Source organism: Heterocephalus glaber, unplaced genomic scaffold, assembly GCF_053883595.1.
Source record: "Heterocephalus glaber isolate CG9 unplaced genomic scaffold, H.glaber_assembly_v1.0 deba00000347, whole genome shotgun sequence".
Taxonomy (NCBI): Eukaryota; Metazoa; Chordata; class Mammalia; order Rodentia; family Bathyergidae; genus Heterocephalus; species Heterocephalus glaber.
The window spans coordinates 3,784,054-3,796,910 of record NW_028258143.1 but is presented as its reverse complement, the minus strand read 5'-3'; the positions used below and the strand labels follow the sequence as shown (position 1 = coordinate 3,796,910).

Below are 12,857 nucleotides of genomic sequence, written 5' to 3'. Positions count from 1 at the left end.
TGCAAAGTCCTGAGGAAAACATATTGTTGAGAGTTTCTGATACAGTATACAAGAGGAAGAATAAAATATTTTCTGTGTGATTTTTCTGACAGATGAAGTCTTTCATTATATAATTTTGGGGTGAAAATTTAAAAATAAAATAAATTAACTTTTCCCCATCATCCATAAAATCCTCATATATAGACACCAATACACAAATTATTGTCTCTAGAATAGACTCTGGGACCAGCCTGCCTGAAAATTGGTCCCATCATTTACTAGCTGTTTGGCCTTGGGCAAAGTACTCTTTTGGCCTCAGTGTCTTTGTCAGTAATAAAGTTGCTGCCTACCTCATAGGATTCCTGTGATGATTAATTGCATTAATGTATGTAGAATGCTTGGAATAATTCACATTTAGTAAGCACCATGTGCCTGTATGAACTATTATTAAATTTGAGTGTTAATCTTAGCATAGAGGCATATCCCAAAATAATTAACATATTTCAAACATCTCTTTACATGTAACACCAAAATAGACCACAACACTATTTGGTTAATCCTTTCTTCCTAGTAAATTTACTGAGTCTTATTGTTTGTTCTAGCCAAAAAATCCGAGTTGTCCCTCCAGAAAGCTGGAATTATTCCAAATCCAGAGATCCTCTAGTACTGAATTGTTAAATCACTATGATAGTGATATTAAAGAACAGAAACCTGAGCACAGAAAATCTTTAAGTGAGTATTTCTTTGATTTGTTCATTTTAACTTTGTCTAAATGCCGTGCTTATGAAATATAAATGCATTGAAGTGAGATTAACCCAAATGTATACTCCTCATGGAAGATTCGCAGTCACATCCTGGCCATGGATTCATGCACTGGAGGGCAGTCTGGGCACTTCGCACACATCATTATCGGTAATGCCTTTTGAGAAAATAATTGTTCCAGGGTCGTGGTCTCTGCTTACAGAAAGCCTCTGAATCTCTGAGTAACAGCCATGGAGTTCAGAGAGGTGATTGATTTTGAAAGTGGGAAATGTCAAGTGTCTCCAAACCTTGATATGCTAAGTATTTGATTTCCATATATTAAAAAATATGAGTGACCACCACGGTTGGTCCAAACTAAGCCAACTTGCCACACTTTGGATGACCAGAAAGATGTAGAAATGCTCATGCCCATGGTAGAAATGGAAAATGTGAATTACAAGTTTTCCAAGATCTTACCTAGTTCTACTATTCTAAAAGTCCTAAATAAAAAGAACTCACACAGTGATGTTCAGTTTTTTAAATCTTCTCACAGTCTGCTGCTGCTTCTTCAATAAAAGGGAGTTATTAAAACTGTATTTCAGAGTTGATTTGAGTCTCACCTTTCTGAAAGAACAAGTAAATATCTTCGAAGTCAGAGAAAACCAATTTTTCAAAGTCTTAAAACTCATAGAATCCTTCTTGGATCTTTTACCTAGCCATCCCTAATCAAAATCATCATTTTTAAAATAATTTCTCTCTGGCCAAAGATCAGTATAACTACAGAAATCAGTAAATTCAAGAAGTATAAAAGTTTCTTGAATTTGATGGCAACTCAATAAGTTGAGGAAGGGCTGCTAATGGAATATAAATATATATACATGTAGATACATAAGTATTCTAGATGATTCTATGTTTATATAGACAGATATGTTTACTGGGGAAGATATATATGTATACATGTACACATACATGCAAATAAACACTTGTACATACATGACAAGAAAGAAGGAAGCTATACCTAGATGATTATATATCTTCCAAACCTGAATTGTTGAGTGCCACAAATCTAGAAATTACATGAGAACTGAGAGTAGCAGGACTTTTGAAATTGTCATTGTCAAAAGATCTTGTTATAATGTTCAACAACTGCCAGATCTATATTCATTTAGTGAATTGTGCTATGTTAGCATTTAAGATTATCAATGGCAATGTCAAAAAAAAAAGTATGGTGCATTTGTGAAGAGTTAACAATGCCATTCAAAAAGATTTTTTCCATTTCTCTCTCAGTGAGTCTGTCATTGGTGTAGAGGAAAGCTATTGATTTTTGTGTGTTGACCTTGTAACCAGCTACTTGACTGAATTTGGTTATTAAGTCTAGAAGACTTTTGGTGGAGTTCTTGTGGTCTTCTATATAGAGTATCATGTCATCTGCAAATAATGACAATTTGACTTCTTCATTACCTATCTTTATTCCTTTTATTTCTTTCTCTTGTCTAATTGCCGTGGCTAATGTTTCCAGAACTATATTGAACAAGAGTGGTGATAGTGGACATCCTTGTCTTGTTCCTGATTTTAGTGTGAAGGATTTCAGTTTTTGACCATTTAGTATGATATTGGCTGTTGGTTTTTCATAGATGGCTTCTATCAGTTTGAGGTAGAGACCATCTATTCCAATTTTTTGTAGGGTTTTATCATAAATGCATGCTGGATTTTGTCAAATGCTTTTTCTGCGTCTATGGAGATAATCATATGGTTTTTGTCCTTGGCTCTATTGATATAGTGTATTACATTGATTGATTTGCATATGTTGAACCATCCCTGCATCCCTGGGATGAATCCCACTTGATCAGGGTGTATGATCTTCTTGATGATCTTCTGCATTCTGTTTGCCATTATCTTATTTTTCATAGGATGATACAGACTTGAGCTATATCATTTAAAGTACGGGTCCTCACAGGCAAGGTACTGGTCAGTGCCTATTAGTAATAGGATTACACAGCAGGAGGTGGGCAATGGACTAGCAGACTAAATTTCCTCTCCATTTGTGTCTATAGCCACTCCCCATCCCTCACACTATCACCTAAGTGAGTCCGGTTAGCGCAAGGCAGGCATAAGATTCTCATAGGACCCTGTACCTACTATAAAGTGAATATGCCTGAGGTCTAGAATGTGTGCTTCTTATGAGAATCTAACCCTGAAACCATCCATACCCTCACCCTGGCCTGTGGAAAATTTGTCCTCCTTGAAACTGATCCCTGGGGCCAGAAAGTTGGGGACTGCTGATTTAAAGAATACTTAACTCCTGCCTGTTGTCCTCTTTTGCTTTACATGGAATCAGACATAAGTAAAATTTCAGAATTAGAATTCAGTTGTATGTATTTAGTGTTAATTATGTAGATATTTTGTAGTAAACATAAAAGAATATGTGATTAATGTATCTGGAATCTCCGATACAATTTCTGGTTTAGAAGAGCACTTGGCATGCTCCTACAGCCTAAAGCTATGGAGAAAAATAAAGGTTTACAAAACTATGTTTAAGAAACATTAAGGCTAATGGATTCTATATTAAATAGTAGCTACTTTAAACATTTTAGGATGCTGCTGGGAATTATATATTATAGAATTATATATTATATATTATATAGATAGAATGCTCATGATTTCTCTGTAGAACTTATTGTTTCATTGAGAAAGACAGTTATTTACTTTGGGTTTAAATTAAATCCAGTTTAAAGACAAAGAGACACATTATTTTTTCTATTTCTTTCAAGATGCACTTGAATTGTATGGTGATTTCATATTCACCATTTCTTTGAAGGTAAAAAAAAAAAGCTAGTGATAACTAGAAAATATTGTATACTTACTTTATTACAATGGTGTTCTAAGTGCTTGTCTTATATTGAATCACTTAAAATTTCCAGCAATCATATGAGGTAGGTACTACTATTAATTCTCTTTTATAGATGAGGACACCAAGACATGGAGAATTTGGATAGAAATAAATACATTAAAACTTATAAATAAGACCCATAGAAAACAAAAACATAAATTGAGACCCCAAAACACTTGTTAGCAAAAGAATTAAGACAAGATGGTCTCTTTGGGAATTGATTAAGTCCAAAGATAAAATGGTCATTTAATCTTTAATGCTAATCTTAATTTTATAAAATATTTCTTTTCTATATCTTCATAAATATGCAAAATTGTAAATCTTTACTAATAGTATAGTAGTAATAGTAATAATATACTTCTTTAGTAATATTAACAGTATATTTTTGAAAGGTAGGACACAGTTAATATTTTTTACTTAAAGTTCAATCAATATCTATGTATTAATTTTCATTGAAAAGACATAATGATTGACCCACCCATGAAATATCAAATTATTCTACGTCTGTAAAATATTTAAGCCTTTATTTCTATATTTAATGTTTTTAAATTTTTTCCATTAGGAAATGCCCTGTGTAAAACTCATCTGATCTTGATCCTTGATTTGAACACCCAAATTTAGATTTCTTAAAGCATACATTCAGTTTTATGTCACCCTCTGGAAATAAGTAATTATGTGGAGTCAGAGATTCACAGTATCCTCTTCCTTATTAATAGTCAAAGTACAAACTTTATTGCCAGTTAGCTGCCTTTGGCTTCCTGAGCCCTTGATGTTCCCACAAGTTTTGTCGCCAAGATTGTAGTCAGATAAAGCCAGAATTACTTTTTAAAAAGGCATGTGAACATCATTAGCAGCTAACAGGTGGTCATTCTTTGGGTCCAGTTTGTCTATTTAACATGGGAAAAATATGTTCTCTCAATGAGTAGATTCAGAAAGTTATGTTAAATTATAGTTTCCCTTTTAAAATATGATTTTAACCTGCCAACACTATTAAGTACTAATCAGATATTTTAAGATATCAGTTGAGGCTAACAGAAGAAGCCAGAAAAATCACTGTAAGGGCCAAATTACTGTGGGAAATTCAGGACACCAGCCTGAAGGAGAATAGGAGAGCAGCTCTCCAGGGAGGGCTGCAATGCAAAGTGGGGAGCCAATCAAAGACAAGGCTAACATATTTCTCCAAGGAAAATGAGGATCTTCTACTGATGGCAAAGAGGAGAGGCCCAAATACAAAAATGTTATCAGATAACCCTAGAGAAGTTTAATTTTTCTGAGCTTTATTTTCCAGATCTATAAAAATGAGTCTGGTAACATTCTTACAGAACTGTGTGAAAATCTGAAATTAGAGATATAAATACTAACCCCCCAGCAGGCCCTCAATAACTAGGCACTCTTACTACAATCCTCTATGTCCCCAAGCAGATGGCATCCAACAGGGCATAAGCCAAGGGCAGAATCTGATGGAAGGCCAGAGCAGGGAATATATACTTGACATCCTACTCCCTGAGTGTACAGAAAATAGAGGAAGCAGCCAGGATTGGATATGGAGTTATAGCCCCAAAAGTCTGAACATGAGCAGCTGGTCTTTCCCCTGGCACCTCCCCAGGTGAAAATGGCAGCCAGGGCATTCTTGGGAGCAATATAACAGGGCATAGTAGGCCAAGAGATATGCTTGATTCCCTTATTCCCAGAAGAGCATGTCATTGTGGAGTTCAGCTGATGGAAAAGATTAACATCTAGCTATTTCAGTGTTCCTTTAGACACAGCTCTAATCTTTTCACTCATTCACTTGCCTTTCATTGGCATAATGTTCTTAACATACACAACTAAAATTCATGACTTTTCTTGTCTGTGCTTTAATCTTTGAAAAATTACTTTCACGTTCAGGTGATACTTCAATAGTAATATATGCTATGCTTATTCATGCCAAAGTGTAAACTCCACGAGTGTAAAGTCCTTGGATAATTTTTATGTAAAATTTTCATTTTTAATATCATGAATTAGCACGTCCAAAATAAACATGAGTTAGAAGAATGGAGACTCAAATGACAAAAGAACTAAAAGAAAATAGATTTCCCTTTTACTGTCTTTTTTTTTTTTGAGACAGGGTCTCACTATGTAGCTCTGGCTGGCCTTGAACTCCCAGCAATTCTCCTGCCTCAGCCACTTGGGTGTTAGGATTACAGGCATGTACCACCACACCCAGCCTTTCTACTCTCTTTTGATTAAGTTTCTCATAAACTGTGTTTTGGATAACATCCTAAGAGTATTTAGATGTGGATTTCTCAATTTCATATCCCTTTAGTTTTATATATATATATGCTAAGTAGAGGAATAAAGATATGAATGGAAAACTTGAATTGAGATCATATATAATGCAGAAAATGAAATATTATAGACCTTTAATATTATCTTGAGTAATTTTCCTGTGGAATAAGTATAATCCTACCAAGTGAAAATAATCCTACCAAGTGATAGGAAAAGCAAACATTTTCATAATAATCTGAGCAATTATAATACTGACCAACCACAATTGGAAGTAGGCTAATGTTCTCAAAATCAAGTTATAAACCAGTTACTTAAAGCTTGACACATTTTCATAAGGAAACCATGTTCCAGGCACAAAAGCACCAAATAACAGCTTATTCTGAGGTTATTGTACCTCTGACCTTGGAAGCTATGACTTTCCAGTAGCGTTGCTTTCCACCTGGTTTCTCATACCGTACTTGGTCATCCTGCCCTAAGTCCACCAGAGCAGTTAGGGATCTCAGAATGGCTGCAGCCAGAAGGTTATGGATTCTGAAACTCTCCAGTGATGGCAGGGAGGGGATGTGGAGACTCTGAACCAGAAAAAATCATGTGAGAGAAGAGAATGGAGGGCTAGAGAGGATGTTTTTGCAGCATGGATTGGAAAGTGAGTCTTCAGTAACGCAGATATTCTTTGTGAGCAATGTGTATGACAGATTAAGGCTGGTACTATCCCAAATGGTAACGTTTGGTGAATCTAGGTGGTGCATATATAAGTTATCATGATGCTGTGGTTTCATCCTTTCTATAGGTTTTTTTGAAAAGTTTCCCAATTAAAAACCACACACACACACACAGAACCATTCCCCATGTATATAGTTTAAGAAAACAAAATAGAAATGTTTCTAATCACAACTTGAAAACTTGTAAAGAAAGGTCTGAGTTTCTGAATACAAGTTACATTAAAATTTCTTTAAATACAACATTGATAGTACATTGTTTTCCTATTCATCCCCCTAAATCAACATTTTTTCTGATGACTGTTGTGAACTTTCTGGTAACTGTGCAATTAAGAAAACTTATAAGGTATTTATCGCTATCCAAAAAGGAAAAGTCATATTAGTTTCTTGGATAATATGTAATTAACAATTGTTCAAAACACATACTGTGCAGCCTGTCCTAAGGATTCATGTAAATATATATTTTAAACTTTCTTAAGAATTTTGTGTAAGACAGCCTAATCTTGCCAATGCTTGAATGTAATAAGATGAATAAGCCATCTGCCAAGGAAAATAAAACAATATTAAAATTGCACACATAAATTATATCTACTTCTGAAGAAACAGAAAAGCTCTTACCTGGAAACAGGAAAAAAATTTTAAACCTATGCAGAATTCTATAGGTTATTTATTTTTATAGGAACAAATTTCCCTTATTTGGATAAAATAGACAACTACCTTACTTTCTTCCCCAAAATTAATATTGTCACTCTGACACCAATTTCGTTTAATATCCATTTGAGAAAAATTAACTGTGAAAATAGATGGTTTTTAGCTAACTACTGTTATATGACAGGCAATAGCTAAGAAAGAGTTGAGTGTCAATTTTTCATTCAGTGTTTCCCACAGGTTAAGAGAGTTCTTTATTCAAAAATATTTCAGTTGCTAAGAGAAAATAGGAAAATTTTAAAATGCAAACATATGTTTTTAAGGACTGGAGGATTTAAAATTAAAGATTAGTTATACACTTGCTAATCAAGCACCCAAATTAATTGTGGAAACTCTTTTTCATGAAGCTTCTGGGAAAACACTGTGGTCCTACGTGACTCCAGCTATTGTTCTGAAGTGTGTTCTTGTGACAGAAGCAATCCCAGCTTTCCTGGGACCATAGATTGTAGTTTCTTCAAAATGTTCATTTTTCCATGAATCATTTGATAAAGGAACTTCATTATGAGCTGAGCAAAGAATGTTCTGATTAATCTCTTCTTTCCCATCCAAGGGGCTGATCTTACCCTCTGACCTCTGGGCATCCATGGTCATGTATCTTGTGGCATCAGTTACTCTGAAAGTCTATCTAACCCTATCAGCACTAAAGCACTAGATCACCCCATCTTTCTCCTGACCCTGGCAATAACACTATGACCATATTTCCCCTTAGATGAACTGCATTTAATCAATTTCTGATTTCATTAGGTCAAGTGGTGTCATTCTTTCAATAATAGGTCAAAATCAGAGGGCTCTTTGCTCTAACTCTCTGGCAATATTTCCTTAGCTTTAACCCACTACTATGATTGTAAACAAAAGGAAAAAAAGTTCTTTGATCTCCTCTAAAATTTTTTTCTGTTTATACCACGACTTTAGAATGGGCATATATTAATATCTTATTATGAAGTTAGGCATATGATATTCACTCATTATTGTCATATCAAGTTTAAATTGTCATATCAAGTTTAAATTGCCTTTGCTAATCATGATATATAAGGGGTTATTGCAGTGAAACCTGTGTCCCTCAAAAAACATTATTTTGAATATAAGTGATATTTTCCTTCTCTACACAGATTTGTGTAGTCTACTTTTTGTTTCTGGAGTCTAAGAATTTATGCTTCTTTTATTCAAAATCCTCAAAGTAAGAAATTTGCTTTTTAATGTATTTTTTGGATGTCTCAAATAGGTCGAATAGTATGCTTAGAAAAAAATGTAACTGTAAACATACAATATCTTTGATGTTTTCGTAGAAAATAAGTTCACTTCTAATTAATCATGGTACAACCCATATCCTTTAAGTAAATTCAGATGTTGATTCCATCCAAAACTATGAGATAAATTCCAAAAAACCTGATGTTTCTGTCAAAATTCAGTGAAGTATGATATACATCAGGACTCAACTTCCTCAACTGCCTCATGGATTACTTGGAAAAAATAAGTGAGTCTGCCTGTTCATCTCTTTGATTATTTAAATAGGACCAGAAGGCAAATATTCTCCCTAATTTTCCTAAATGAGTATACAAAATTAGTTGGCTTTAAAAATATTAGGAGTCATAATAGAAGGTTCCATGACCAAGTATCAAATATAGTAATATCTTTCTGGGCCAGGGATTTAGCTCAGTGGTTTCGCCTCCTGCTGTGCAAGCGAAAGGACCTGAATTTGATCCCTGGTACCAATAAATAAATAAATAAATAAATAAATAAATAAATAAATAAATCGATCTTTCTGTCAGATATGGTTTCCATCAAAATCCAAACATGAAGTCGAAAGTTAAGAACAATTTTTCTTCATCCTTCTCTTGTCCTCTTCTCCTCTTATTCCTTCCTTTCATCTTCTTTTCCCCCTCTTCTTCCTCTTTGGCTTCTTCTCATTCTTCTGCTTTTGATTAACCACAATTTGTAATCAAATTACTACACTTAAAAGGTGTTAAGTCCCTCTCTAGAAAGCTCTTGATTGCCTGTTTCCCCAGTTTTTTCTACTACTCCAGGGCCCACAATTTGTGTTCCATGTAAATGCTGCTTATACTCTCTGTTGCACATCATTTCAGGCTGACTTTTACCCAGTCAAGGTTTTCTCTTTACTAAACTAACATTCTTTAAGACTTAGTTCTGGCCACACCTCCTAATATTTCTATAATTTATTCTAATATTCTATTGTAATTTTTTAAATTACTATGGTTCATACTTATTCTTGAATCTCTTTGATTGCTGTGCTTGGAATTTCCAATGTTCTATTGGAGGCAATAAAATAAAATAAATTTAGAGTGCATAAAAAAGAATAAGAGTTTCAATAATATTTGTAAAATTCTAAGAATATTTTACTTGAAAATCAACTTATTTATAAAAAATACAGCTTAACACACACAAAAGTTATACACACGCTGGCTTCAGCACTCTCTTCTACAGGTTATGTAGGAGTGTATAGGAAATTTGGGCCTAAGAGACAAAATTAGAGTACAGTTTTTATTGTCAGCGTATACCATTATACAATTTGGACAAGTTTCTCAAGTATCCTGAAACTGATTTCCATATAAATATAATGGATTTTTTCATATTAGTATAAAATTAATGAATATAAATATATATATGATATAATGTATATATATATATGTTAGATCCAAGAATACTGTACATACCAGATCTAAAACAAATTTAATAACTTTATAGAATATACAATGTGACATAAATGTTTGATATCATCATTTCAAAGGGTGACTTGTAAGTAAAATAATCATAACTTTGCTTGTCCACTATAAATCAACCAATTTCTATCTTTAGAAATACAAAAGAAACCACTTTTACTACAAAATAAACAAATTCATAATTCTCCATAAGTTTAAATTTTAATATTCTCATTTTTCAGTTGACTCAGGTCATCATTATACTTTTATCTTTTATTTCCTTCAAGGATTTGAGGTCATGAAGAATAACATCATTGCTAAATGTGAATCTGATATAGCAATCTCCAGAGATTAAATTTCACCAAGTTTACTTATATAAAAAAGTAAAACAATGTACTATGATTCTCACAGTTTTGTGTCTAGTAATTCACTTAAAATCAATCCAAGATTTGTTTACTTTTAATGCTATATATGTTAATATATATGTCAAGGCAACATCACAAAAGCATCTGGTGATAAAGGGATTTTTTGACTTAAAAATAAAAATATGAAACACATAGATAAAGAGCCAATTATAAGGGATGAACTAAAAGATGCTAGAAGTCTGAGCTCATCAAAGTACATTCCATTGACAAGCTGACAATAAGCATGCTTGGAGACCCAGCATGTCCGCTCTTCTAAATGCTTGCGATATCTGAGCAGGGTAATCCTAGCTGACCAAGCTGTCATTTGCTTAAAGCAGAATTGCCCTCATCCATTAGATTTTGAGTGCCTAGACAGTATAAACATGACCTTCTGAGCATTACCCTTCCCATCCTCATTGCCTAGAACAGACTCTGAAACATAGTGGTGTTCAATATTAAATGTCTGAGTGAGTAAGTAAACAAATGACTGAGGGAATGAGATAAGAACCCTGAGAAATCTTTATACATTTTATGCATGAGGAATGAGGGAAAAGTTGAATTGTAAAGCACTGACCTTTTTATTGGGAGAGAGGGATACTGGAGATAGAACCAGAACATTTGCACTGAGCTGTATCTCCAAACTTGTTTTGCTCTATGTTGAAACAGGGTCTCACTTAGTTTCCCGAACTGGCCTCAAACCTGTAATCCTCTTGCCTCACTCTTGTGTAGCTAGGACTATAAGTATGTGCCACCACACCCATCTGGCACTGGCCTCTTGATGGATGACTTAGTTCGGGTATCTCTGGAAGCAGTCTCCAAGAGAAAGGTTTGAGTGCTGCTGTGGAACTTTAGGTTTTTTCAAATGTAGAATAAGGAACTGCAGAGAAAACAATGGTTGTATGTGATGATAAGAAACCAAGATTCTTAGAACATGATTCTTAGAAAAGCAACATTTTGGGGAATTCACGAGGTACAAACCACAGGGGCAACAACTGGAGATTGGGTTGGAAAGGAACAGTGAGTTGTTGGCATGGAATGCTGAGAGTTTCGGACTTTGTGCTACAAGTAATGGGAGCCTAGTGAAGACTTTTTGTGTAGACAAGAGGTATTAACCGATCAAATTGTTAGAGTAACCCTTTCAGGGGAAATGTGGAGATTGGCAAAAACCCAGGGTAGCATAATAGAATCAAAGATCAAATATGAGGAGATAAATTATGATTATACCACAGTAGACCAAGTAAAATGTGCTGCAGGCTCAAACTAGGCAGAAGGAATGGGAGAAAAAGACTCCAGAGATTTCCGATGTGACATTGATAGATCTTCTTGACATATGTCAAAGGTCTTCACAACTCCCAAATAATCATTGCTGTGGTGTTTTTCGAAAAAAATTAGTATGCCAAGGAGTTCCTCAGAACTTGTGTCAAATATCTCATTTTCTTAGGAGCTTATTAAATTCTTGCAAAGGATAATCCACAGTCCAACAACCACCATGTCATAGAGAAGTTTATTATGAAATAAACCCCACTGAAAATCTGCTGAGTGGGCCCTGCATGAATGGGTGATTCATTTGCACATTAAAATTTGAGAAACACATTGGCCTATCACAAGAAATAATTTCTTTTTTTTTTGAAAGTCAAAAGCTAGAGAGTGACTTTTGGGGACTTTGACAAGACTTACTTATACACAAGAGCTATATAGCTTGCCTTTTTGCTAACCAACCCTACATATGGTTATCATGTTGTCCATTCCATGACAGTGCATGATGTTGGATGGTGGATATTTATTTAATCTTTTCCATCATTCCCAACTCATGATTACAAAGAAATTGGTAGAAAATCAAGATTTACATTTCTTTTTTTTTTGGTACTAGGGATCGAACTCAGGACCTTGTGCTTGCGAGACAGGCGTGGGCACCACTGAGCTAAATCCCCTGCCCAAGATTTACATTTCTTGTGTAACTTTTTCTTGTTCCACACCCAAGTCTGAACTCTGAACTGGCCATCTCAAAAAGTCAGCAGTACCAGCCAAATGACAACAATAACAAAAAAAGGATTCTAAGAATAAACTATACTCACCAAAAAAAACAGACAAGAAACCAAAGCTGCAAATAATTCCCTGGAAATAATCCACTAATTCCCTGGATATATCCATGTAGGAAGTACATCTGAAATTCTATTTATCCTCTGCCTTCCATTTGCCTCTGGAACATGTAATTCTCCGTGTGGACTTTTTTTTTTTTTTTTTTTTTTTTTTGCTATTGTTACTTTCCTCTTCCAAAAGCAATAAATACTAGAATTTGACTCTTTAGATGACTTTATTTTTTTGTTTCTCTCAAATTGCTGGATGTCTTTTCCACGGGCCTTGCGGGTTGGATGTACTAGCTCTAGATGAGCTACAGCTTCGCTGTTTTACTGGTAGCCTTAGCTTCTCAGCAGTGCCTGCTGAAACAAGCAAGGCCCACAAGGCTGCACTGCAGTCAAGTTGTTTTGAA

The 12,857-nt window shown here is 34.5% G+C and overlaps 1 protein-coding gene across 2 annotated transcripts in view; it reads left to right on the top strand.

The window, feature by feature from the left end:
- The window catches only part of Arhgap15 (Rho GTPase activating protein 15), a 609,508-nt gene that overhangs the window by 295,285 nt on the left and 301,366 nt on the right, over window positions 1-12,857 (top strand). For both annotated transcript variants that reach the window (XM_021237176.2, XM_021237181.2), the window contains one exon: window positions 582-711. In XM_021237176.2, coding sequence (XP_021092835.1) covers window positions 582-711 — 130 coding nt within the window. The remainder of the gene's footprint in view (window positions 1-581; window positions 712-12,857) is intronic.